Source organism: Oncorhynchus kisutch, linkage group LG6, assembly GCF_002021735.2.
Source record: "Oncorhynchus kisutch isolate 150728-3 linkage group LG6, Okis_V2, whole genome shotgun sequence".
Lineage (NCBI taxonomy): Eukaryota > Metazoa > Chordata > Actinopteri > Salmoniformes > Salmonidae > Oncorhynchus > Oncorhynchus kisutch.
Genome location: NC_034179.2, coordinates 24,490,627 through 24,515,712, shown reverse-complemented (window position 1 = coordinate 24,515,712; position 25,086 = coordinate 24,490,627). Strand labels below are relative to the sequence as shown.

Below are 25,086 nucleotides of genomic sequence, written 5' to 3'. Positions count from 1 at the left end.
CACTTTTTGTTCAGCAAGTAGACGAATGAGATTTTTTTTTAAATCAATTTGGTTAGACACATTTAGCATAGTTAGATAATCATTCAAAATATACCTAATTGAAATGAAATTAATCAAAGTAGCCTAATTAAGCAGGATGTGAGTAGCTTTGGCTGACGACAATCATATTTGAGGAAAATAACATTCGTGTTAGATTTAGATAAACTTTTGGAGTAAACTAACATAGGCCTAACATATCTGGTAGACTAATAAATTCAATGTAGGTTTCCCGTGTTAAAATATCCTCTATGGAAAACCCCGTCGTGGAGTGGGAAGAGGGGTGCATACAGTACCAACATACAACCCTCACTGAGCGCACGAAGTCGGGTGAGCCCTGGCAGTTTAGAGAAACATCCTCTAACAGGCTACTGAAATCAGAAAAGTTACTAAACTGAAGTTGAACGTTTGGATTTCGGACTCTGCCATATCACACATACGAAAGAAAACTATGCCAAAGTGGAAATAATATTTGATCACGGATGAATTCTGCTAAAACTTCCTCGTTTAGTCTTGGATTTACGAAGCTCACTCGGATCCAAGAAGAGCCCAGTTATGTGAACGATCTCGTAGGCAACCAGCATAATGTGACCTGGAGGTTTGATATGAGCTATCAATAAATTATCGTATTTGTGTAGAGAAATAGCAATCGTCCCGCACGGAGTTATTCGTTGACTGGCTCTCACCAAAGACTACCCCAGCGCAGCGGACAGGCACAGAGAAGAGAGAGCAAGACGGCGTGGTAGGCTATTTCAACAGAAGAAGGAAACAGAACATCTATGAAAACAGAACAGAACATCTATGAAAATACTCATTATTTAGATTGAATAGAATTCGTTTCCGTCCTCTGCTGCTTTGGAATGATGCCTGCGCGTTCTGTGGGTATTTACTTTCTACTCGGATTTATTCACATTTGTTCAGGTAAAGACAACACTATTTCACCTTAGTTGACTTGGGTTTTGACTTTATATTTTAATAGTGATATTCCTGTAATATAATAGCGTATTTTTATGTGCGCTTGCGTTCATGAGTGTGTGCTTGTGTGTGGGAGTGAGAGATGGCATGGGTGGGGTAAGTTGATGAGTATAGACTGACTTGGCTATACACTTTAATATCATGCTTTGGTATCCGTTTCATCCTTTAACATTGTGTGCAAGCATGGCCATGTGGCATAAACTGGTCCTTGACCCAGGCAGCCTGTCTGATTTATTGCCTGACTGCTGACAGGAAGTGCCCTTATTGCCCTAGCTCTTTAAAAAGGTGTACTTATGAATCACTGCCATTCACATCAGCAGAGATCCAGATAAAGAAGAATGAGACCATGTCCTCATTATATTGTTTTAGTGCCCTGACTCTGTGCTTTCTGCTGGGTAATCACCTGTCAGGGTGCCAGTTTTGCCACTATCTGTGTTATCCTTAGAGTCAATGTGATAAAGATTGGGTTGTGTGTGTGTGTGTGTGTGTGTGTGTGTGTGTGTGTGTGTGTGTGTGTGTGTGTGTGTGTGTGTGTGTGTGTGTGTGTGTGTGTCAGTGTGTGTGCCCATCTTCTGAAAGCACCTGAAACCCTACCTTTTCAAAGAGTATCTTAAATAATCCCTCACCTCGACACCCCCCCCAAAAAAGACTAGCAACTTTACTGAACCAACACTTGCACTTGAACCGCCCCCCCTCCCCCCAACACGCACACCCTCCTAGCTCTGACTTTGCAGATAACTACTTTATTGAGGAACAGTGTATGCCTGTGATATGTGGTTGTCCCACCTAGCTATCTTAAGATGAATGTACTAACTGGATGTGGCTCTGGATAAGAACGTCTGCTAAATTACTAAAATGTAAAGTGTGACAGAGAAATAGTTGTCATAAGACTATGATCATAATCTTCAGGAGTAAATCTTGAGGGGAATGTGAAAAAAGGGCTGACCAACCGGTCAAAAGGGCTGACCAACCGGTCAAAGGGGCTGACCAACCGGTCAAAAGGGCTGACCAACTGGTCAAAGAGGCTGACCAACCGGTCAAAAGGGCTGACCAACTGGTAAAAAGACCTGACCTACCGGTCAAAAGGGCTGACCAACCGGTCAAAGGGGCTGACCAACCCGGTCAAAAGACCTGACCAACCGGTCAAAAGGGCTGACCAACTGGTAAAAAGACCTGACCTACCGGTCAAAAGGGCTGACCAACCGGTCAAAGGGGCTGACCAACCCGGTCAAAAGACCTGACCAACCGATCAAAAGGGCTGACCAACCGGTCAAAGGGGCTGACTAACCGGTCAAAAGGGCTGACCAACCGGTCAAAGAGGCTGACCAACCGGTCAAAAGGGCTGACCAACTGGTAAAAAGACCTGACCAACCGGTCAAAAGGGCTGACCAACCGGTTTAAAGGGCTGACCAACCCGGTCAAAAGACCTGACCAACCGGTCAAAAGGGCTGACCAACCGGTCAAAAGGGCTGACCAACCGGTCAAAGGGGCTGACCAACCGGTCAAAGGGGCTGACCAACCGGTTTAAAGGGCTGACCAACCCGGTCAAAAGACCTGACCAACCGGTCAAAAGGGCTGACCAACCGGTCAAAAGGGCTGACCAACTGGTAAAAAGACCTGACCAACCGGTCAAAGGGCTGACCAACCGGTTTAAAGGGCTGACCAACCCGGTCAAAAGACCTGACCAACCGGTCAAAAGGGCTGACCAACCAGTCAAAAGGGCTGACCAACCGGTCAAAGAGGCTGACCAACCGGTCAAAAGGGCTGACCAACTGGTAAAAAGTCCTGACCAACCGGTCAAAAGGGCTGACCAACCGGTTTAAAGGGCTGACCAACCGGTCAAAGGGGCTGACCAACCGGTCAAAAGGGCTGACCAACCGGTCAAAAGGGCTGACCAACCGGTCAAAAGACCTGAACAACCGGTCAAAAGAGCTGACCAACCGGTCAAAGGGGCTGACCAACCGGTCAAAGGAGCTGACCAACCGGTCAAAGGAGCTGACCAACTGGTCAAAGGGGCTGACCTGACCGACCAGTTGCTAGTCCAACCGGTCAAAGGAGCTGACCAACTGGTCAAAGGAGCTGACCAACCGGTCAAAGGAGCTGACCTCCTGGGCAACACACACACTCTGGTCACAGAGATCAGTAGCGGAGCTGGTTAATGAATAACAGTAGAAAAGGGCCCAGGTCAGTGGAGCCTAATGATGTCCCATTGAAATGATTTATCATCTGCTAACACTGTTAGGGATTTCTGACATATATACACACTCTCAATACACAAACCCCTTGCCTCTTCTGTATGTTTGTGAATGAAAAAACTGTACTTAGCTATATGAGCAAGGAAACAAACTTATAATGGAGTTATGAAGACAAATGGGGTTTGAGAAACACTGATATGAGTGTGTTAGATAGCAGCCCATAATCGGCTATATGTGTCATAGCAGAATTGTGTTGAGGAAGTGCTAATGACAAAGGGAAATCCACTAATCAATGCCCCCTTTCAAGCCGGGCTGGTGTGATTGTAAGTGTGAGTGTGTGTATTTGTGTGTGTGTGTGTGTGTGTGTGTGTGCGCATGGCCTCCTTAGCATCCCAGATTACAGGGACGCTGGAGGTAATAGGCCCATGATAGCCCAGAGGCCTGCTATGCTGCATACCATCCCTTCAAAGTGGTCCCTGTTTACCAAACAGATTGTACTCAGGTGTTTCACTCCATAGCTCTGCCCACCCTACTTGGACAGGTATTTGAAGAATGCTACCTTATCTTGTCTCTCCCACTCCACAGCACATCAACAGACAAGAGAACCGACAACCATTAAGTACAACACAATAGACCCGTGCAGGTGTTGTGCCCAGAGGGCTTCTCAGACACCATACAGTAGCTTTGTGTAGCTGCCTTGCCTATAGGACAATCCTGCTATCACACTCCCATTCTTCTTCTCAATGCTACATCTGGTATTGTAATTAAGTAATCCATAATACTGTAAATGATGCCCATTAAAAGCAGGTTCCTGCAGGAAAGGATTTGTTCCCCAATAAATCCTGATTATGCATCCCCGGAGTGACAACATGATGCTAAGCTGCCTTACCCCCAGTCCCACCCCTCCCTCCTCCCTTCTCCTCCCTCCTCCTTCCTCCCCCCCATGTTTTTAGCAGCCAACATTCTCCTTAATGAATGCTCTGTAAACACTCAGCCTTAAAATAGGAATCTTTCCCAAGAGAAACACATACAGTACCAGTCAAATGTTTGGACACACCTACTCATTCAAGGGTTTTTCTTGATTTTTACTATTTTGTAATTTGTAGAATAATAGTGAAGACATCAAAACTATGAAATAAAACATATGGAATCATGTAGTAACCAAAAAAGTGTTAAACAAATAAAAAGTTATTTTAGATTTTAGATTATTCAAAGTAGCCACCCTTTGCCTTGAGGACAGCTTTGCACACTCTTGGCATTCTGTCAATCAGCTTCACCTGGAATGCTTTTCCAACAGTCTTGAAGGAGTTCCCACATATGCTGAGCACTTGTTGGCTGCTTTTCCTTCACTCTGCGGTCCAACTCATCCCTAACCATGTCAATTGGGTTGAGGCCAGGTGATTGTGGAGGCCAGGTCATCTGATGCAGCACTCCATCACTCTCCTTCTTGATCAAATAGCCCTTACACAGCCTGGAGGTGTGTTGGGTCATTGTCCTGTTGAAAACAAATGATAGTCCCACTAAGCACAAACCAGATGGGATGGCGTATTGCTGCAGAATGCTGTGGTAGCCATGCTGGTTAAGTGTGCATTGAATTCAAAATAAATCAACTACAGCGTCACCAGCAAAGCACCCTCACACCGTCACACCTCCTCCTTTGAACTTCACAGTGGGAAGCACACATGCAGAGATCATCTGTTCACCTACTCTGCGTCTCACAAAGACACAGCGGTTGGAACCAAAAATCTCATTTGGACTCATCAGACCAAAGAACAGATTTCCACCGGTCTAATGTCCATTGCTTGTGTTTCTTGGCTCAAGCAAGTCTCTTCCTCTTATTGGTGTCCTTTAGTAGTGGTTTCTTTGCAGCAATTCGACCATGAAGGCCTGATTCACACAGTCTCCTCTGAACAGTTGATGTTGAGATGTGTCTGTTACTTGAACTTGTCACAACACAACTGATTGGCTGAAACATATTAAGAAGGAAATAAATTCCACAAATTAACTTTTAACAAGACATACTTGTTAATTGAACTGCATTCCAGGTGACTACCTCATGAAGCTGGTTGAGAGAATGCCAAGAGTGTGCAAAGCTGTCATCAAGACAAAGGGTGGCTACTTTGAAGAATCTCAAATATAAAATATATTTTGATTTGTTTAACACTTTTTTGGTAACTACATGATTCCATATGTGTTATTTCATAGTTGTGATGTCTTCACTATTATTCAACAATGTAATTTATTATTTTTTTAAATTAAGAAAAACCCTTTAATAAGTAGGTGTGTCCAAACCTTTGACTGGTACTGTATATGTTTCCCTCCTTTTGAATGTGTTTTTTTTCTGGACTGTTGTTTCTAAAGACTGCTTGTTAAGTCGGGCTTGTGAATGAGTAAAATTGGCTTGAGATAATAGTCTCGTATCCAGACCTTGTTTGGTCTTTAGACTCTCTCAGCCATACAGTAGCTGGGTCATTGGGGTGCCAGATATCTCCTTCTGAAGGAGGTCAGTCGGCAGTGTGAGAGGAGAAGGGAACAGAAAATAAGTGGGTTAGAATATGCTCTGTCATTTGCGTTTCCAGTGGGGAGGAGAGCATGAAGACACCTGGCCTACCACTGCCTGGATAGATGAGCACAGGTCAGAGTTCACATGTACCTGAAAACGCTAGGTAGTTGACAGCGACGCAGTGACACTCCCATGCTCCTGACAGAGGGACATCCCACAGCCCTGTGTTGTGACACCGTCAGTAATAACACAGCGTGGAGTATAATGGACTAATACAGCTTGATGATTAAGCTGACCTGCTATGTCATCCTGTATGCTAATGAGTCTCCCTCCAGTCTATTTGACGCTGACAGTGATGTGCTGTGTTCCTCCACTAATGAGACTCCTATTTGATGACGAGGCTGACGGCTGGGCCATCTTGTGCTCTAAAGAGTCTCCCTTTGATATCCCTGTTCGTGAGGGACTTGTCAGTTTCCTTCTGTTCGTCCTCTGGAGTAAGGAACTAATGAGGGAGAAGCAGCCGAGGCCAGTTTGAATGGAATGTGTCTCCCAGCATGTATTTTATCTATTCCCTCTCTCTAGATTCCATCCCCATGTGATATAAACGACTGAGGCTTTAAAGAAGAGGGAAAAAGGGAGGGTGGGAAGGAGAGAGAGAAAGACAGGGAGACAGAGAGAGAGAGACAGGGAGAAAGAGAAAATACATGGAGGAAGAGAGATAGAGAGGGGGAGTGGAGGAGTAAAACATGTGTATAATCACCCCCTACAGTGTGTTTTGTATAGTTCTCATATCCTCTCCTCGGGGTTGGAGTTGGAGCTGGGTCATTCATGCTGGCTGAAGAAGTCTGCTCAAATGGTTGTTTGTTTAATAGATGTCAAGTCCCCTATATTGGGGTTCTGAACCGGTTCCGTCTGACATTTTGGTTTACAAAGCACTCTGTGAATGTCGTAGGGTCCCGTGCAATAGTGCCAGAAAGCCCCATCGGTTTGCTCTCCACTACCAGTTTCTCAGCAGAGCTGACTTGAAGTGTCAGGCTTCAGACCCCATATTTACATGAAAGGGGGCAGTCTTGCAAATCCAACAATTGTGGTTTCATCTCGGTATGATATTCTCAGCCAGATTTAAAGCTCTCAGCATGAAAAAATACTAAATTATCTCATAGATTTGAACGACAACCACTTTCTCTTGGTCATAGACTGACAAAATCACTTCATGCTTGAATCTGAAGTTGTAGCGAGTCTGCTCATATTTGAATGGTGTCTCTGTGCCACTCAGTGGACATTTAGGAGAAAGTCTATGTCAGTTATATGAAATTGTGCCAATATTGTACTGTCACTAAGTATGATCATATTTATTTTAGTTATAAGAAATGTGAAATCTTTGTTACTATATTGTTACTATATTTAGAAAGTATTTGAGGTATTTCAAGCACTATTGTCCCACTTTTGTTGAATAGGGGGAAAAAAGTATTTGATTTTTCATACTATCATATTATTTCTAATGTGTACTTGAGCTTGTGTCCTCAAAAGTGAGGAATGTATAAATATGTTTACCAGAAAGGTGGTTCCAGACCTTTCTAAAACATTTCCAGTTATTGTTTATGGCCATCTTGTGAAAGATAATAGTTTGCATATGTCTATTTGTGCGGAAATCAACATTTTGCCCTATCATTCAAGTTAAAAGGACATGCACACAGCTCAAGCTAAATGTAGCATTCAGTCATTCAGTCATTCCTCTGTGTTCTTTCTCTCTTCTGCCGGCAGCAATCTTGGCACAGCTTACTCCCTCAACCACACCATAATGGTTTTTAAAGCAATTTGTTTCCTTCTCTTTTTTGGGGTGGATATTTTAAACCTGGTTTGTGATTTATGTTTGAAGTGAGTTTGCAGTGTTTTTGTTGAGAGTTGAGCTGGAGGTGACAGTATGGAAAGATTACATTGTTAACTTTTTCATACCTTGACATAACGCACACACTCCCACATACACAACACCATGATCTACAGTTAACCCATATGAAAATAAAGCTGTGACAAATGGACCCTGTAAGCAAGGTGTGTTGCCAAGCCACTAGAAGAGCCCTCAATGAGAACTCTGCTCACTAGGAACACTTGAATACCTGAGAAAGAAATTCTATCACCCCAATAGAGAAGACTAAGACCTGCAATAAACCACAATAAAACCACACCGTTATGCAACTGTCACCATCCATTTGTTTTCACTGCTTGCTTGGTCGGTCTCGTTCATGCTTTATTGGTTTGTGGCTCAACAAAGTACAGCACAGTTATACAGTGAATTTAGAGGGAACTTTGCCGTGGAGTATTTCTTGTTGTCATTATCTGAGTTATTTCATGTCTTTCTTTCCCATACTAATAAATGTATCCTCTTTCATTCATTGACAAGTTGTTTGAAATATCTTTTGTGTGGGTGCATGGGTAATGGTGTTTGTGTGTGCTCATTTGTGTGTGTGTGCGTGTTGTCAGAGTTGTGCTGAAAGCAGTGTTTCCTGATTGCTTTCCTTGTTTACTTGCTGGTTTCCTGGGGTGCTCAGTGAGCCGTGGCCACCAGCCTGGGGCTGAGGAAGACACGGAGGGCTTTAACAAGTGCCTGTGGGGCTAGAGGTCAGAGGTCATCACACCTCCACACACACACGCAGACACTCCTAGGTTTTTGTGGCGGATCAGCGCCTGCCCCAGAGGAGTGCCTGGAATGTGTGTGTCTGAATTATGTTCTTGGCCTGGGGCATGGAGTTCCCCTCCACCTCTGCCCACTAGGCTCCCCCTCCTCCTTCTCAGCCTCCCCCTCTCCCCTCAGCCTCCCCTACCCCCTCCTCCCCGTCAGCCCACAGTGCTGTGAGGTTTCAGACTGTTGCATCCTGGGACCTGAGGTGAAGCAGAGAGGTCTCTCCCTAGAGGACCCTGTCACTGTTACTGACCCTGAACCAAGCAGGCAACCATCCTTCTGCATAACATGCTGGTCTGTTGTTTTAGATAGACCATCGGGCCCAAAGCTAAAGAATGCTAAGGGTCTGGTGGACTATTTGTTCTATCCCGACCAAAGCTTCCTGTCCTTCTGAGGTGTCCGGCCTCAGCTGTGTGCTCAGTGCTGAGGGAGAGCGAGGTCAGTTTTGGATAATTGGTCCTGTAAATAAACGCTGCTTAGTTTTTTCTCCTGCCCATGGGTTTGTATGTGGTTGAGATGAGGAGAGATCCCACGTGTCTGGCCCCGGAGTGTCTGTTTACTTTGGCTTTCCAGCCAGTGTCCTCCTCCTCCTGCTGTAAAGCTATGGAGACAGGGAGTGTGTGGAGAGGGTCAGACAGCTGGTTTCACTCTAAAAAGGGTCTTTGTGAAAAACACTTTTGGAGTGCATATTATGTTGTTATGACAAGGCATCACGGGTTGCTAATACCCCAGTGGGGTTTTTACCTATAAAAAAGGACCTAATACTGACCTGTCTTATATTGTGCTATTTTTAGAGTGTCAATACCAGCTTTTCTCTGAATAGAATGTGGCTGAATACAAAGTGGAACCCGTTGAGCAGAGCTGACCTAGGTGAATATGATTAATCATATAAAAGCCTGTTCCTCTCAGCCCTAGTCCATCTCCCCTAGCTGGTCTCCTGACTACCCCCACCCCCTCCCTAAAAAAAAATCACTCTCCCCCTTCTTCTCGGTGGGAGTCCAAACAGAGCCCTCAGGACAGCCCTACATGTCTTCATTCTCTTTAATACACTAGGATTCCTGATGGTCTTCTTGACGTCAGCCAAACACTTACTAAGATAAGACTATTGGGCTGCTTCCAACTCTGGGTGGGAGGGTTTATGCATAACCCTGTATGTTTACAGAAGAAATCGCATATAATGTGATTGGGTTGCATGCCACATACCCATGGCACCTAGAGACAAGTAGCTCTCTTCTCATCAAACAACATAGTTTAACCCAGCCAGGTGTCAGCTGCACAGAACCCACCTTGGCAGCTTAACTCATAACTAGCTTCATATGTTGCTCTCTTCTTGTCCTCCCTCTCCACCTCCTGCCATACCCTTCCTGACGGCACCGTTACGGGACTCCGACAACATGCTCTCCTCTACTGTCTAGGGCCAATTAGCACCCACTGTTCTAGGGCTAACCTCAGTAGGAATAGCTCCCACAACCTACATTATCACAAACCATCCACCTGCCCCAATTGAATTTCAATGTGAAATGAGCTGTATTAGATAGTCAATGGTTAATGGAGGATAAGGTTTGTGTGGGCAGCCAGGTATGTGTGGGAGGAATGATGTTTTCAAAGGAAAGCTGTAAAATGCCATGGTGATAGCAGGACAAAGGTTGCTGATATTCATTTGGCTCTGTGTCAACTCTCTTAGTTTCATAAAGGTGCCCATCGATTGATTGATTGAATATGAGATCTGATCAATACTTTTCTTCTGGATTTTTCCTGTTCTCTTGCAGTTACACATGGACACACACACAAACACACACATACACACACACACACAGACACACACACAAACACACACATACACACACACACACACACAGACACACACACAGACACACACACACACACACACACACACACACACACACACACACACACACACACACACACACACACACACACACACACACACACACACACACACACACACACACACACACACACACACACACACACACACACACACACACACACACACACTAGTGATTAGCTTGGCTCTTTGAACAATTAAACCCAGGATTAGAACTAATCAGGATGTGTGAAACAGCTCAATCTTGTTAGGGAGGATAGGCAAAAAATGGGCATTATCCCTGTACCACACACCCATTCCTCCTGCTCTCTCCACCACGCTCAGTCAGTCATTAGTGACACACCAGATACACAGTTCAAAGCTTTCTAGGGAAGGCTGAATCTTAATGAATAGCTTTCTCATCAGCACAGATTTCTTCATAAAGAGTCCAAAACTCACTTAATTGGCCTTAATTTGCGGATCTATGATGAGACAGTATCAGTAATGCTGGGGGCTGGTATCTATGATAAGCATGTATATTGAGTCAGGCTGAAGGCTCCAATAGTTCCCATAATTGTTTGGGATTGAACACCCCCCTGCAGTATACCTGGCCTTGCCCCACTCCACCACTCCTAGCCTAAACATCAGCAGCATGTGACCATGCCACTCTCATCTGAATGAGTAAGAGAGAGAGGGGTCCGGATTGGTCAGTGCAGTGGTGAGATCTTTGATAAAGAATAAGCTGAGATCAGCTTGTCAATGTGCATCAGGGACACTTTTATATTAGATTTAGACACAATTCTGCTGGGTACATTTTTCATTTTAAAACGCATGAATTAACATTTTAAGGATTCAGTACTCTATCTCCGTCATTATGTAGTTCCCATGGAGTAAATGATAAACACCGGGGAAAAGTCAGCCTGATTCACAGTCTTGGTATACTGTAATTGTAAACATTCCTCTATTGTGTTCGGAGCTCTGTGTTCGGCTTGGCTCCTCCATTGTGGTTGCTTGGTTTACCAGGCCTCAGGCAGTGGTGGTTCACTTCAACCGGATGGATAGATGGATAAACCATCATGGCTCCAGTCCCAGAGGCTGGCCTCATTCTTCGTCTGGTCTGGTCTGGGCTCAGCATGGCATGGTTGGTATGCTCCCCAGTCCCTCTCCATTAGGGGTGTGTTTAAATGTTTAAATGTTCAAACATTTCAATTAATTTGGGATCCTTAACGTCAAGAAAATCCCATACCCAAAATCAATGTTTGTTTTCTGATTTATTTCACAAAATAAAAAACTCAGTATAGTTATCAAAAAATATATTATTTTCCATGTTATACAGGGCCTTCAGAAAGTATTCACACCCCTTGACTTTTTCTTAGTTATGTTGTGTTAGAGACAAAATTTAAAATGTCAAAGTGGAATTATGTTCTTAGACATTTTTATAAATGAATTAAATTAAAATCTGGAATGTCTTGATTCAGTAAGTATTCAACCCCTTTATTATGGCAATCATAAATAAGTTCAGGAGTAAAAATGTACTTGACAAGTCATATAATAAGTTGCATGGACTCACTCTGTGTGCAATAGTCATAATATGATTTTTGAATGACTACCTCATAGCTGTACCTACCCCACACTACAATTATCTGTAAAGATCCTCAGTCGAGCAGTGAATTTCAAACACAGAGGTTTTCCAATGCCTCACAAAGAAGGGCACCTATTGATAGATGGGTAAAAACATAAAAATCAGACATTGAAAATCCCATTCAGCATGGTCAAGCTATTAATTACACTTTGGATGGTGCATCAATACACCCAGTCACTATAAAGATACAGGTGTCCTTCCTAACTCAGTTGTCAGAGAGGAAGGAGATTACTCAGGGATCTCACCATGAGGCCACTTTAAAACAGTTACAGAGTGTAATGGCCGTGATAGGAGAAAAGTGAGGATGGATCAACAGCATTGTAGTTACTCCACAATACTAAGCTAAATAACAGAGTGAAAAGGAAGCCTATACAGAATATACCGTAACTATTCCAAAACATACATCCTGTTTGCAATAAGGCACTAAAGTAAAATTGCAAAAAAATGTGGCAAAGAAATTACCTTTATGTACTGAATGCAAAGCACTATGTTTGGTGCAAATCCAACACATCACTGAGTACCACTTTTCATATTTTCAAGCATGGTGGTGGCTGCATCATGCTATGGGTATGCTTATCTACGGCAAGGACTAGAGAGTTTTCGTACCACTCTTCACATTTTCAAGCATGGTAGTGGCTGCATCATGTTATGGGTATGCTTATCATCGGCAAGGACTAGAGAGTTTTTTTTATGATAAAAATAAATGGAATAAAACTAAGCACAGGCAAAGTCCTAGCGGAAAACCTGCTTCTGTCTGTTTTCCAACAGATACTGGGAGACAAATTCACCTTTCAACAGGACAATAACCTAAAACACAAGGACAAATATACACTTGAGTTGCTTACCAAGACGATATTGAATGTTCCAAAGTGTCCTAGTTACAGTTTTGAATTATATAGGCTTGAAAATATATGGCAATACTTGAAAATGGCTGTCTATCAATGATCAACGACCAACTTGAGAGAGCTTGAAGAATTTTCAAAGAATAATGTGAAAATATTGTACAATCCAGTTGTGCAAAGGTCTTAGAGACTTACCCAGAAAGACAGCTGTAAAACACTGCCAAAGGTGTTTCTTACATGTATTGACTCAGTTAAATATTTCTGCATTTCATTTTAAATACATTTGCAAAAATATATATAATAATACTAATAATATTAGTTATAATAATAATAATAATATAATAACATTTTCAATTTGTCATTATGGGGTTATTTTGTTGTAGATGGGGGATAAAAAATATATTTATTACATTTTGAATTCAGGCTGTAACCCACTAAGTCAAGGTGTGTGAATACTTTCTGAAGGCACTGTAGCCTAAATAGACTATAGGCTATAAATGCCTGGGGGAAAGATGTCAAATGTAAATAATACCAGAGGAAGAGGCAAACTTTAGGCTACTTTGGTGAATTTACGAGGCATGCAAAAAAGATGACCAAGACATATGCGCACCACATTTTTTCTGCCTGCCCCCTCCTCCCTCTCCCTCGCGCTGGTTCGCCTGGGGCGTAGTCATTACGCACATTATGTTGCTAAACGTTTCTTAAACGGAAGCAAATTAAACAAAATAGGGAGGGACCTACTTGAATTCGTCCAATACATTTTGTTTTTGTGATTAGTCAACTGTTTTGACTAATAATTACACCCCTGCTCTTTCTCTTCACTAATGATTCAAGTGTGTGTTCAGTCTTCGGTCTTGTACTTGTAGAATATCCTAGACTATTCCTTGATGATTAACCCTACTTTACTGAAGTTCCGAGACATTGCAAGTCAAGAAATTGCGAGCTAGAGCATTCCATTCCGTGACACAGCTTTTGATTGCCGCTTTTGATCGGCCTAGTGCATGGTTGTGACTGTCTGTCTGGTGGCCGACCTGCCTAGACTGTGCCCCTCTCTCTCCGTCCCTCGCTAGCACTTTATAAAATATTTGTGTTTGTGTTCGGCAACTAATCAGTCTCCTCCGTTCCAAAAATACTGAATCTAAGGAGTCGATTCCTTGCGTAATCGAATCTTGACACTCAGAAATGGGAGATGACAGGGGGAGTCGATGTGCAAGGGGTTTGAGGAATAAATGATTTTGGAGTCAACTCTCCAACACTACATCATTGTTAACAGTTGGAAAAATGGCAGAGAAAGAAACGCGACAGCAGTGAAGTCCTGTGTGGTAATATGAGTTATATGTGAAGGAAATGCTAACTGTGCGAGGTGGATTTGAGGTACAGTAACGATAGTACAGGTGCAATGCTTCATAGAGGTCGACCAATTCTTCAGAATGGCCAATTAATTAGGGCCGATTTCATAACAATCAGTAATCAGCATTTTTGGACACCAATTATGGCCGATTACATTGCACTCCACGAGGAGACTGCGTGGCAAGCTGACTACCTGTTATGCGAGTGCAGCAAGGAGCCAAGGTAAGGTGCTAGCTAGCATTAAACTTATCTTATAAAAAACGATCAATCTTAACATAATCACTTGTTAACTACACATGGTTGATGATATTACTAGTTTATCTAGCTTGTCCTGCGTTGCATATAATCGATGCGGTGCCTGTTAATTTATCATTGAATCACAGCCTACTTCGCCAAACGGGTGATTTAACAAGCGCATTCACTAAAAAAGCACTGTCGTTGCACCAATGTACCTAACCATAAACATCAATGCCTTTCTTAAAATCAATACACAAGTATATATTTTTAAACCTGCATATTTAGTTAATATTGCCTGCTAACATGAATTTCTTTTAACTAGGGACTTCTGGGCACTTCTGTGCAAGCAGAGTCAGGGTATATGCAGCAGTTTGGTCCGCCTGGCTTGTTGTGAACTGTGTTTAAGACATATTTATAACATAACATTGAAGGTTGTGAAATGTAACAGCAATATTTAGACTTAGAGATAAAATACAGAACGGTTCCGTATTTCACTGAAGAAATAAACGTTTTGTTTTCAAAATGATAGTTTCCGGATTTGACCATATCAATGACATAAGTCTCGTATTTCTGTGTGTTATTATATTATAATTAAGTCTATGATTTGATAGAGCAGTCTGACTGAGCGGTGGTAGGCAGCAGCAGGCTCGTAAGCATTCATTCAAACAGCACTTTCCTGTATTTGCCAGCAGCTCTCCGCTGTGCTTCAAGCATTGCACTGTTTATGACTTCAAGCCTATCAACTCCCAAGAATAGGCTGGCAATACTAAAGTACCTATTAGAACATCCAATAGTTAATGGTATACGAAATACAAATGGTATAGAGAGAAATAGTCCTATAATAACTACAACCTAAAACTTCTTACCTGGGAATATTGAAGACTCATGTCAAAAGGAACCACCAGCTTTCATATGTTCTGAGCAAGGAACTTAAACGTTAGATTTTTTACATGGCACATATTGCAATTTTACTTTCTTCTCCAACACTTTGTTTTTGCATTATTTAAACCAAATTGAACATGTTTCATTATTTATTTGAGACTAAATTGATTTTATTGATGTATTATATTTAGTTAAAATAAGTGTTCATTCAGTATTGTTGTAATTGTCATTATTACAAATATATATATAAAAATTGGCCAATTAATCGGTATCAGCTTTTTTTGGTCCTCCAATAATCGGTATCGGTGTTGAAAAATCATAATCGCTCGACCTCTAATGCTTAACCATCTGTAAGGGACGCATCGTGAGGCCCAAACCATTGCTGGCAGCTGCATAGTGAATTCAGGTGGAATTTTATACATTTCTTGTAACTTTTTTACAAAAAAATATTGGGGGAAAAGGCTGTTTAAACCTCAAGACATTTTCACATCCCTACTCTCCATCACATCAATTCAAGTCCCATAAAACCAGCTCCTGTTCTTCAGCCACTCCACCTAACCTGGCTGAGTTAAGTCTTAATGGGTGTGAATGACTAAGTCAAGGAGAAGAGGGGCCTCAGTAGCTCTGGCTGTTTGAGTACAGTAGAGTAGAGTATTGTGCCCTGAGTGCAAACCTTGTTATCACAGAGAGAGGACATGCCGATCTTCAGCTTAATTAACCAGAGGTTGACCTTGTAATGCAGCCTCAGCCTGTGCCTGCCTGCCTGGCTGGCTGCACTATCAGGAGTCAGTCTCCTCTCAACACTCAGTATGGACGGACGACGCATCATTTGGAAGCTTCTAATGAAGGACTGGAATTATGGCCGATTTCATTAGTGGGGAAAGAAGATTACTGTAGTTACTATACAATGTGGGAGTGATTGAGTTAGTGTGTGTGTGTGTATTGGTGTGGGTGTAGGCCTATCCGGTTTCCGTGTACTGTGTGTGTGTGTGTGTGTGTTTGTGTGTGTGTGTTGTAAAGCGGGTGTACACAGAGCATTTCAGGTCGAGTGTGAGATAGGGGCCAGGAACAGGGTTGTCTGTTTGGTTTGTTCAGCAGTATGCACCTGAATGCCACAGATACAAAAGACATCAATACTTATCTTTCATCCATTCAGTGTGACGTGCGCGTCACAAATACTTCAGCCCTAACTGATCATAATGATACCATCTCATTCTGTGTCCTGTATGTTCTGCAGTAAGCTGATGATGAAGGTTATTGTTTCTCCTCAGCAGTAGAAGCCACAGTATACTCTGTTTGTCTCTCTCAGACTGGGTTGCAGTACATCCAGAGCCCTTCTCTCTCTACCTGAAAATAAAAGTCAGAGTTGAGTAACAACCACAGCGTGTGGCGATCCACCAGCCCCTCCACTGCAGAGGTGCTCACACTGCTACTTTAAGCTGAATTTGATGCCTTTGTGACTATCTGAAATTGAAACCTTACCTCATCGGAAGAAATTGCTCCAGGGTGATAGAGAGAGGATGGGGGGGTTGGAGAGGGGGTGCTGTGTGGGGATCAGAGCTGTTGAGTGGTGCTGTCTCTGACAGCATTGGTCTCTGGTGGTTGTGTGCGAAGATAATGAACTCGTGAGAGATCCAGGCGGAGGATCAGTGGTGGTGTGGATGATCTCTGTGATAAATGGGACATCAGATAGTCATTCATCTCACTGACATTTTCTCCCACAGAACCACACTGCTCCGCACCGCACCTTTGCTTTACTCTGCTCAGCAGCAACACACCTTGGTTTCACCTCGGAACATTTAAACCTGCAGTGTGTCTGACACACACAATACTGTACATCCACTACTGCCATTTATGATCAAGCTAAAAACATATTTTGTACGTTTGATTATATTTTTTGATTCATGGCCTGGGTATGCAGGGTCGCATGGCTACTACTGTATATGATGAGTGTCCTGCAGTGAGCAGGTCATTAACCCTTAATCCTATCCCCTCTAGCCACATGGGGTCCACTCCATCCTCATCTCTCACTGAACACACACACTGTTGTCTCCCTGCACTCACACATATATCACACATGTGCCTTTAACAATCCCTCAATTTCAGCTTGCAGCGTTTGAGGGTAGAGAGAAAGAGATAAGTGATACAGTAAGAAATGTCATCTAGCCAGGTTAGAAGACCTGGGGGGAGTGATTGACATTAAAAGAATTCCTGCAGAATTCAGGTTGGGTAATTTTAGAGCTCTAGGAATGACTGTTCTTCACTATAATTAACTGACTTGCTCCTCCATGGCAGGGCAGTGTATTGCTAGACTGCATGTTTTATTGCCACTCTTCCCTCTGTATTCCTTTTTTATTGAGTCTCAAAGGTCAAGTTGTCTTGCGGTTGTGTAGTGTTTGAGGGATGGTTCCATAGGATATACAATGGGAGGAGAAGACAGAGTGGCTCCTGTGGATAGAGTCAGAGTGGGGAGCGACGAAGGCTCAGTTGTTTCCAACCTTAATCACTTTTAGAAACTGGTGTGGGTCTAGGGGAGTGAGATGGGGGTTATAATGTGTGGATGTGTGGTCACAACCTTAGCCCCCCAGGGTAGATTCGTCTCAGCTCTTAGACCCATTGAGGAGCTCCCAACTCCTAGTCTAGCTAATGACTGACTGTGGCCTTGGCCAGGCTAGGGGAACACTTATCTAGCCCCTAGCCTCCCCCAACAGAAGGGAATGTCTTTTTAACAACACCCCAGCCAAGCACATTACTTGGCTGTATTGATAGACAATGCCCACTCAAGCCGTATTGGCCCCTCATTCATTTCCTCTCCAAACATTTACATTGTCTTGTAAATCATGTGCTAAATCCCAACAACAAGATCCTTTCATTCCACCTGGCTGCTGCCGGGATTGTTTCCCTTGTCTAGGATCAGCATCCTCTGAAAACAGCCTTCTCGGAATCTCAATCCTGCCTTGGATTTATGATGCCATTCATTCCCATCCAGGCCAATAACATCCAGGGCTCCGACCATTCATTCTGCTGTTTCACATGCACCTTTATGGAAATAGCCTCTGTAGACCGGCCATTAACATTGAAAGGGTGAGAGAGTCCTTTCAAGTTCTAAGAATGTGTTTGTATGTGTGTATGTATGGTTTTGTTTGATTGTGCTCACAGATGTAGTGTGTGTGTGTGTGTGTGTGTGTGTGTGTGTGTGTGTGTGCATGATGGGGGTTCTGTAAGTGGGATATGCACTCCTGAGTGGGCTATGGTCCCATGCTGCTCTGTAAATGGCTTGGTGCTCAGTGCAGCTCATGCTGTCTCCCCTCACAGTGTGACAGAGAGTTCACATCTAGGCCGCCACTGTCAGGGGCGTAATTAAGATCTAAAATAAATGTAGTTCATGCTGATACACGCACACAGTTCTGTATTATAGCACTCTGCTATTGCCAGCACTCAGGATTACTCTGTATGATGGTGTCAAGAAAATAAATAGTGCCATGAAAATAACTGTCACGCTAGTGTGTGAAATTTGAAAAGCATTTGAGGATTTGGCATGCCTGTATGAGACTGCTCTTTCTATAGACTCTGTCATTGCACACACACACACACACACACACACACACACACACACACACACACACACACACACACACACACACACACACACACACACACACACACACACACACACACACATTACCTGACTACTTTGCAGTCTTATTGAACTTCATTTCTCTCCCTTACTTAGTATCCTGCACCCTGTGCCTCCTCTCAGTGTGAAATGCACAGTGGGCAGAAATGCACCAGCAGGGGGTTTGACCGAGCTCCAGGCGTTTGCTCTTACTGTGTGTGTGGACAGCCCACATGCTCAACTAGGGGCCGTAACATTGAAAAGGGCTTCTTTACACGTATCAGAATTCATAGCATTTTCCAGCCATGTTTAGGAGTGAGTTTCAAATAGACTGTGTGTGGCACTACTGCTACCGTCAGTGGACATTTTGAGAGCGAGTGGTTGTAGGCATCTCGCTCACACAGAAGGCCACACACAAGCACATAAACACACATACATTCCTCTCCCACATACCTGAGTAAATGACAGTGTTCAGCTGTTCATTTAATTGCAGTTTATACAGCCTGAGAAGACTGCCAGGCACTCTCTCTTGCCCTATTTTTCACTACAAAGAGCCTGAGTGTGTGACTGTGTGTGTATGTCTGGAATACTGGTCTGGAATGCATGGGAAACACAGACTACGAAGTAGTGGGTGACTTGACATTGTCCCGGTTGACTTTGAAGTTTCTGGTATGGAGAGGACAGAATCAATTTGTTACGTCTTTATATAACTATATATCCCATCAGGGGGATTTGATTTGCATCCCCTGGGTGAGATGAGGCATACATGGAGTACGTGGTCAGTTGAAAAGTATAGTAACCAACAGATCTGATGAATGTTTCTTTCAACACATGTGATTACCCATAAACACTGCTCTGCTCCTGCACACCCTTAGATGTTCTGCTGAATCCCATTTTGCCGGAACTCATTATAAACTTGGCCAGGGAAGAGAGAGAGGGGAATAGAGAGAGAGATAGAGAGAGAGGGGGATAAAGAAAGGTTCTACATTCTGGTTTCTCTGAGAGAGCCATAAGGCAACTCTCCTCCAATCTCCTCCACTTAATGTCTGGAGCAGAGCGGAGCGTCTTCTCTCTCTCTCTGATGTCCAATGGACTTTGTCACAGCCAACTTGATCCTGTCCATCCCATCCTTTCCCAGGTTCCAGCGCAGTATTCCGTGCCAGCACTGTACTCTTCCCCTGCATACCGTCCTGTTTTTCCCTGTTAGTTTCCATCCCAGATCCCAGCCAGAGACGTTCCGCAAATACTCCCAGACGAATGAGGTCATTAAGTATAGGGTACGGGGGTCTCCCCCAGCCTGAACATTGACATCATACTTAAACCTTCTCAGGAGACAGACAAGCTGACCTAATTCAAGACCGCAACCCATTAGTCTCAACTCTATTGAAGAATCTGAAGTAGAATCATAGCAAAAACACCAAACCATCCCAATATAAATCTCTTGTTTTCCCTCTCTCTCTCATCTGTTTCGTGTTTGTTCTTTTAAATAACCGTCTGTGTTGAATTAGCTGTAGAGACGGCAGACCTCTCTCCAAATGAGAGATGTTGTTAAAGGCATAGAGCAGCAACTACGGACCAGCCAGCTCCAAATCCCTGTCAGAGTGTGGACAGTAATCCTGGGCCTAGCCTGTGGATCACATCAATGCAGCTAACAGACTTATATGGACAAATGTGATTGTTTCAACAAGCAGTCCCTCTGCTCTATAGCGCCCCCTAACGCCTCCCTCATATCTGCCTGCTCTCATTAGGCCTGGCAGGTTTTCTACCAGGTGCAGTCATAGTGACACATAAAGATTTACCTAGTTACCTTGTGTGTAATGTATGTGCCTATATACATGTAAAAATGCCAAAATAAAGGAAACACTTGATTCAATGAGGGACACTGTAACGGTCATCGTTGCATGAAGAAGTGGACCAAAGCACAGCGTGGTAAGTGTTCATGATTTATTAATAGAACTGAACACTGAATAACAAAACAACAAAGAGAACTAACTAAACCGAAACAGTTCTGTCTGGTGCAGAAACAAAAACAGAAAACACAGGTGGGAAAAGGCTACCTAAGTATGGATCTCAATCAGAGACAAAGATAGACAGCTGCCTCTGATTGAGAACCACACCCGGCCAAACACACAGAAATAGAAAACATAGAACACAAAACATAGAATGCCCACCCCAACTCACGCCTTGACCAAACCAAAATAGAGACATAAAAAGGATCTAAGGTCAGGGCGTGACAGTACCCCCCCCCCCCCCCCCCCCCCCCCCCAAAGGTACGGACTCCGGCCGCAAAACCTCAACCTATAGGGGATGGTTTGGGTGGGAATCTATCCGCGGTGGCGGCTCTGGAGCGCGACGTGGACCCATGGCGCCGACCCCGGACTGGGGACCCTCGCAGCAGGCCCAGGACAGGAGGGCGACTCTGACTCTGGCAGCTCCAGACAGGAGGGGGACTCTGGCAGCTCCGGACAGGAGGGAGACTCTGGCAGCTCCGGACAGGAGGGAGACTCTGGCAGCTCCGGACAGGACACAGGCACAGGACTCACCAGGCTGGGGAGACCTACTGGAGGCCTGGTCCGTGAAGGAGGCACAGGATAGACCGGGCTGTGGGGGAGCACTGGAGATCTGGTGAGCAGGGCTGGCACCATCCGTCCTGGCTGGATCCTCACCCTAGCCCGGCAGGTGCGGGAAGCTGGAATGTAGCGCACCGGGCTAAGAACGCGTACTGGAGATCTGTAGCGCCAAGCTGGCAGCAGACGTGCAGGGCTGGGGAGGCGCACAGGAGGCCTGGTGCGTGAGGCTGGCACAGTCTTCACCAGATGGCTAGCACGGACCTCAAGACGAGTATGGAGAGCTGACTCAGGTGACATCAAATCGAGGACACACTCCGTCGGGCGGATGTTGTGCCTCATGCACCAACACAGCAACTCTCTCAGTACTCTCTCCTCCAATCTCCCCATCAACTCCTTCACTGTCTCTGCTTTGCTTCCATCGCTCGCCTCCAATTTCACCCTGACTGGCTCTGGTTCCATCCTCGGCTCAGTGCTGCCCCCTCAAGTTGAAAGCTGACTGGGGTACTGCAGGCTGCCACTAGCAACTAACTTATCCTTATAACTTCTTCTGTGTTACAAGGCCATACATCTGGTGTATTAGAAGCAATTATTGGCACCAAGATTTTTATTTACACAAAGTTTGCCATTTTTCCATTCACTATAATGGGGATCCTGTTTTCTGCTAACAATGCCTGCAGGACCGTGGTTGGCCTTGAACGTCTGTGGCTTCACTGAGAGGGGGCAATCGTCCCCCCCTGGTGCTTCCACACAGGTGTGGTTCCTAAATTAATTAAGCAATTAACATCCCATCATGCTTAAGGTTATGCATAAAAATGCCCAGTTGCCCATTATTTTGGCTACCATGGCTAGAAGTGACTTTGAAAGAGGAGTCTCAAAAGAGCATAGTGTGTGTGTGTGTGTGTGTGTTCTGGCGGCTCGTGATGGCCCAATGCTCTTAAGACACTTTATGTTGGTGTTTCCTTTATTTTGGCAGTTACCTGTATGTTGCATGTGAGTGCTGAGTGCAGAGTGCTATGTGTGTTGTCTCTGTGTATGTCCACTGTTATGATAGATAGTGTGAAGACCCTTGAGGTTCGTTGTAATCCATTTTCAAGAATCAATTTCCCCCCTATTCCTGTCTATGCCATTTGGCCAAAGGGATGAGAGGGGAGGATGCACATAGTAGATTACTCTTCCATTTACCACACTATGAACCCACAGGACAGACTCATACATAGGTAATCCCAGACGTACCCCAGGCGCAGATTTACTTTACCCGCTACATCAGTTCTGATTGGCCAGGACTCTCCACTTGATGCGGTGATGTCATTTAAGGCATCACCGATACCAGGGGGTGACATAGTGGCCAAAGCTTTCCACACTGTCAATGTCACCAACTGCAACTCAAGTACCTGGGTGTTTGGGGAACCAGCGAGTAGACAATTATTCACATTGTTTAAGGAGTGCTTGTAGTGGGCCTGGTGTGTGAAGCTGGGCCAGAAACTGTAACCCGACGCAACACATCTTCACACTGCTGCCTGTGGAACTCCTTTATCTCCAGATCAGTTTTTACCACTCATTTCCTGTGTGTGTGTGTGTGTGTGTGATAATGTGGTCTCCTACCTGTAGAGTGGTTATTTTACATTGAGAGATTGCAGCCATTGTAATCCCAAGTGCCATGCTTGGATCTGCGGTTGATATCGCATCTCTTTAAGTGGTGTGTTTGCATCACCCCGCTCATGGCATCGCACTCTGTTTGGCAAGCTGAGACACAGGAACGTAAAGGAGATACTTTGCGTTCAGGGCCACCAACAGAGTCATGAAACCACACTTGATCTCAGCAATGTAATACTCGACATATGCTCAGACAGTCACTGCATAGTCTTTGATGTTTTAATAAAGAGGTTGATGTCTGTTCTGTTTCCATTCATTAATTTCTATGCGTTCATACAGTATCTGGGTGGAACTATGCTTATCAAGGTGTGTTGGATATCTGTACAATACTATGGTCTCTTGCTTGGTCTCACACTCTCTTTGTCTCTTCCTGGAAAGAGAACCCAGGGCAGTTCTGAAAAGACAGAGGAGATTCACCTCTCCCGTCTTCCTTCCTTCACTCTCTCCTCCCATCCTCCTTCATATTCCCCTCGTCCTCCCCTCCACACCAAAGCTGATTCTCATCACTACAGCAGAAGAGCCTCAGAGATGATTGACAGTCGTAAGAAGGAAGTGTATGTCTGGCAGAGGTGTTTACAAATGAACATTGGTGTGTGTGTGTGTTCACAAGGTGCATGCAGTGTGGATGCGTACCTGTTATGGTCTGTGTGCATGCATGCAGTGTTTGTGTGTGCGGTGTGTGTGTGTATGTGTGTGTGTTTTGGTCTGTGTGTATGCATTCATTTCGGTGTGTGAGTGTGCATTTGTATGTGTGTGTGTGTTTATGTGTGGGACTGCGTGCTGGCTTTCGACTGGCTCTTTGCAGATAAGGCTTGGTCTTCCTCAAGCCCACCTGTGGCGGGGTGATACTACAGCCCAGTAACGCCAGCCAGCTCAGGGAGCTTCTACACCCCTCAGGCACAAACCCAACATAATTAAAACAAGCAACACAACAAGCGTGCAGAGAACAGGGAACTGGGTAAACTGGCGGTCGTTCTCCACTCCATTTATTACCCTTCTGAATATGTCTGCACAGGGCGTTTATTGAAATTCAAATGAAATATGTATGATCTTGCCCTGCGGTTAGGTTGGTGGTTTTCTGTATTTTCCACCATGGAGTTGTTTGTGTATGGATGTGTTTGTGTTTTTGTGCTTTCATTTGAAATGCTTGATGGAGCCCTCTCACCTGCCTTAGAAAACACCCCATAATTATGTATCGTTTCATTATAGCGAGACTTAATTAGATCATTGTTCTCAGGATGACCAGGCATGTAGGTTCTCTGTCCTGGTGGGTTTTCAGTGTTATCCATGGGACAGAGTAATGAGCACTACTGGAAAAGGAGATGTAGGTGTGTGGAACCACCTGGCCCTCTGTCCCTTCTTACTACCCGAACGCTCTGCTGATGAAATGGAGAGTATAGACATTATCGATCTTCCCATAGATCAGTTTCCCTCTACCTGATGGGGGATGTGGGGTGCAATGGTCCTGTGTGTGTGTCTGTGTGTGTGCGTGCGTGTGTGAGTGAGTGCACATGCGCATGTGCATATGTGCCTGTGATTCAGGGTGAGGCTGACTGGAAGCAGCAGTTGATCAATCGGAGTGCCCTCTTTCAGTGACATTCCCAGCAGCACCTTGCCATCAAGGTCTGTGTCTAGAATTCTGTTGAGCCAGTGGAATGCCATACCTACTGCACTGAAGTCATAGCATCACTGAATGTACAGTATATCATTTCTATTTGTAATGTAGCAAATCCGTAGTCATTTCCAGAGGAAGACAAAGAGCACACGCATCCAACAGACATACAATGTGTGAGGTATTTATGTGGCTGACTATTTGTGGTTTAAAGGAATCAGTAGGACGACAGCACTGTGACTGCTCCTCCCCCCACAGTCTCTGTGCTACAGTACAGTAACGTGTTGCAGCTTCTCTGGTGTAGGTCTATGAGTTAGGGCTCTGTATCTGCTCTACTGCATCATCTCCCCATTAAAGCATTATAAAACATGCATTATAAAACATGAACTCCCCAGTCAGACCCACTGCGGGCCCTGTAAGTCAGCACTGTGAACCACTGTGCTCCCGGCCACATGAAAGAGCAGC

At 44.3% G+C, this 25,086-nt stretch overlaps 1 protein-coding gene across 4 annotated transcripts in view; it reads left to right on the top strand.

Moving 5' to 3' along the window:
- The first annotated feature begins 294 nt into the window (after positions 1-294).
- Positions 295-25,086, top strand: part of LOC109892551 (roundabout homolog 1-like) — a 171,241-nt gene continuing 146,449 nt past the window's right edge. For all 4 annotated transcript variants that reach the window (XM_031826455.1, XM_031826453.1, XM_031826454.1 and 1 more), the window contains exon 1: positions 295-957. In XM_031826455.1, coding sequence (XP_031682315.1) covers positions 897-957 — 61 coding nt within the window. In that variant the 5' untranslated portion in view covers positions 295-896. The remainder of the gene's footprint in view (positions 958-25,086) is intronic.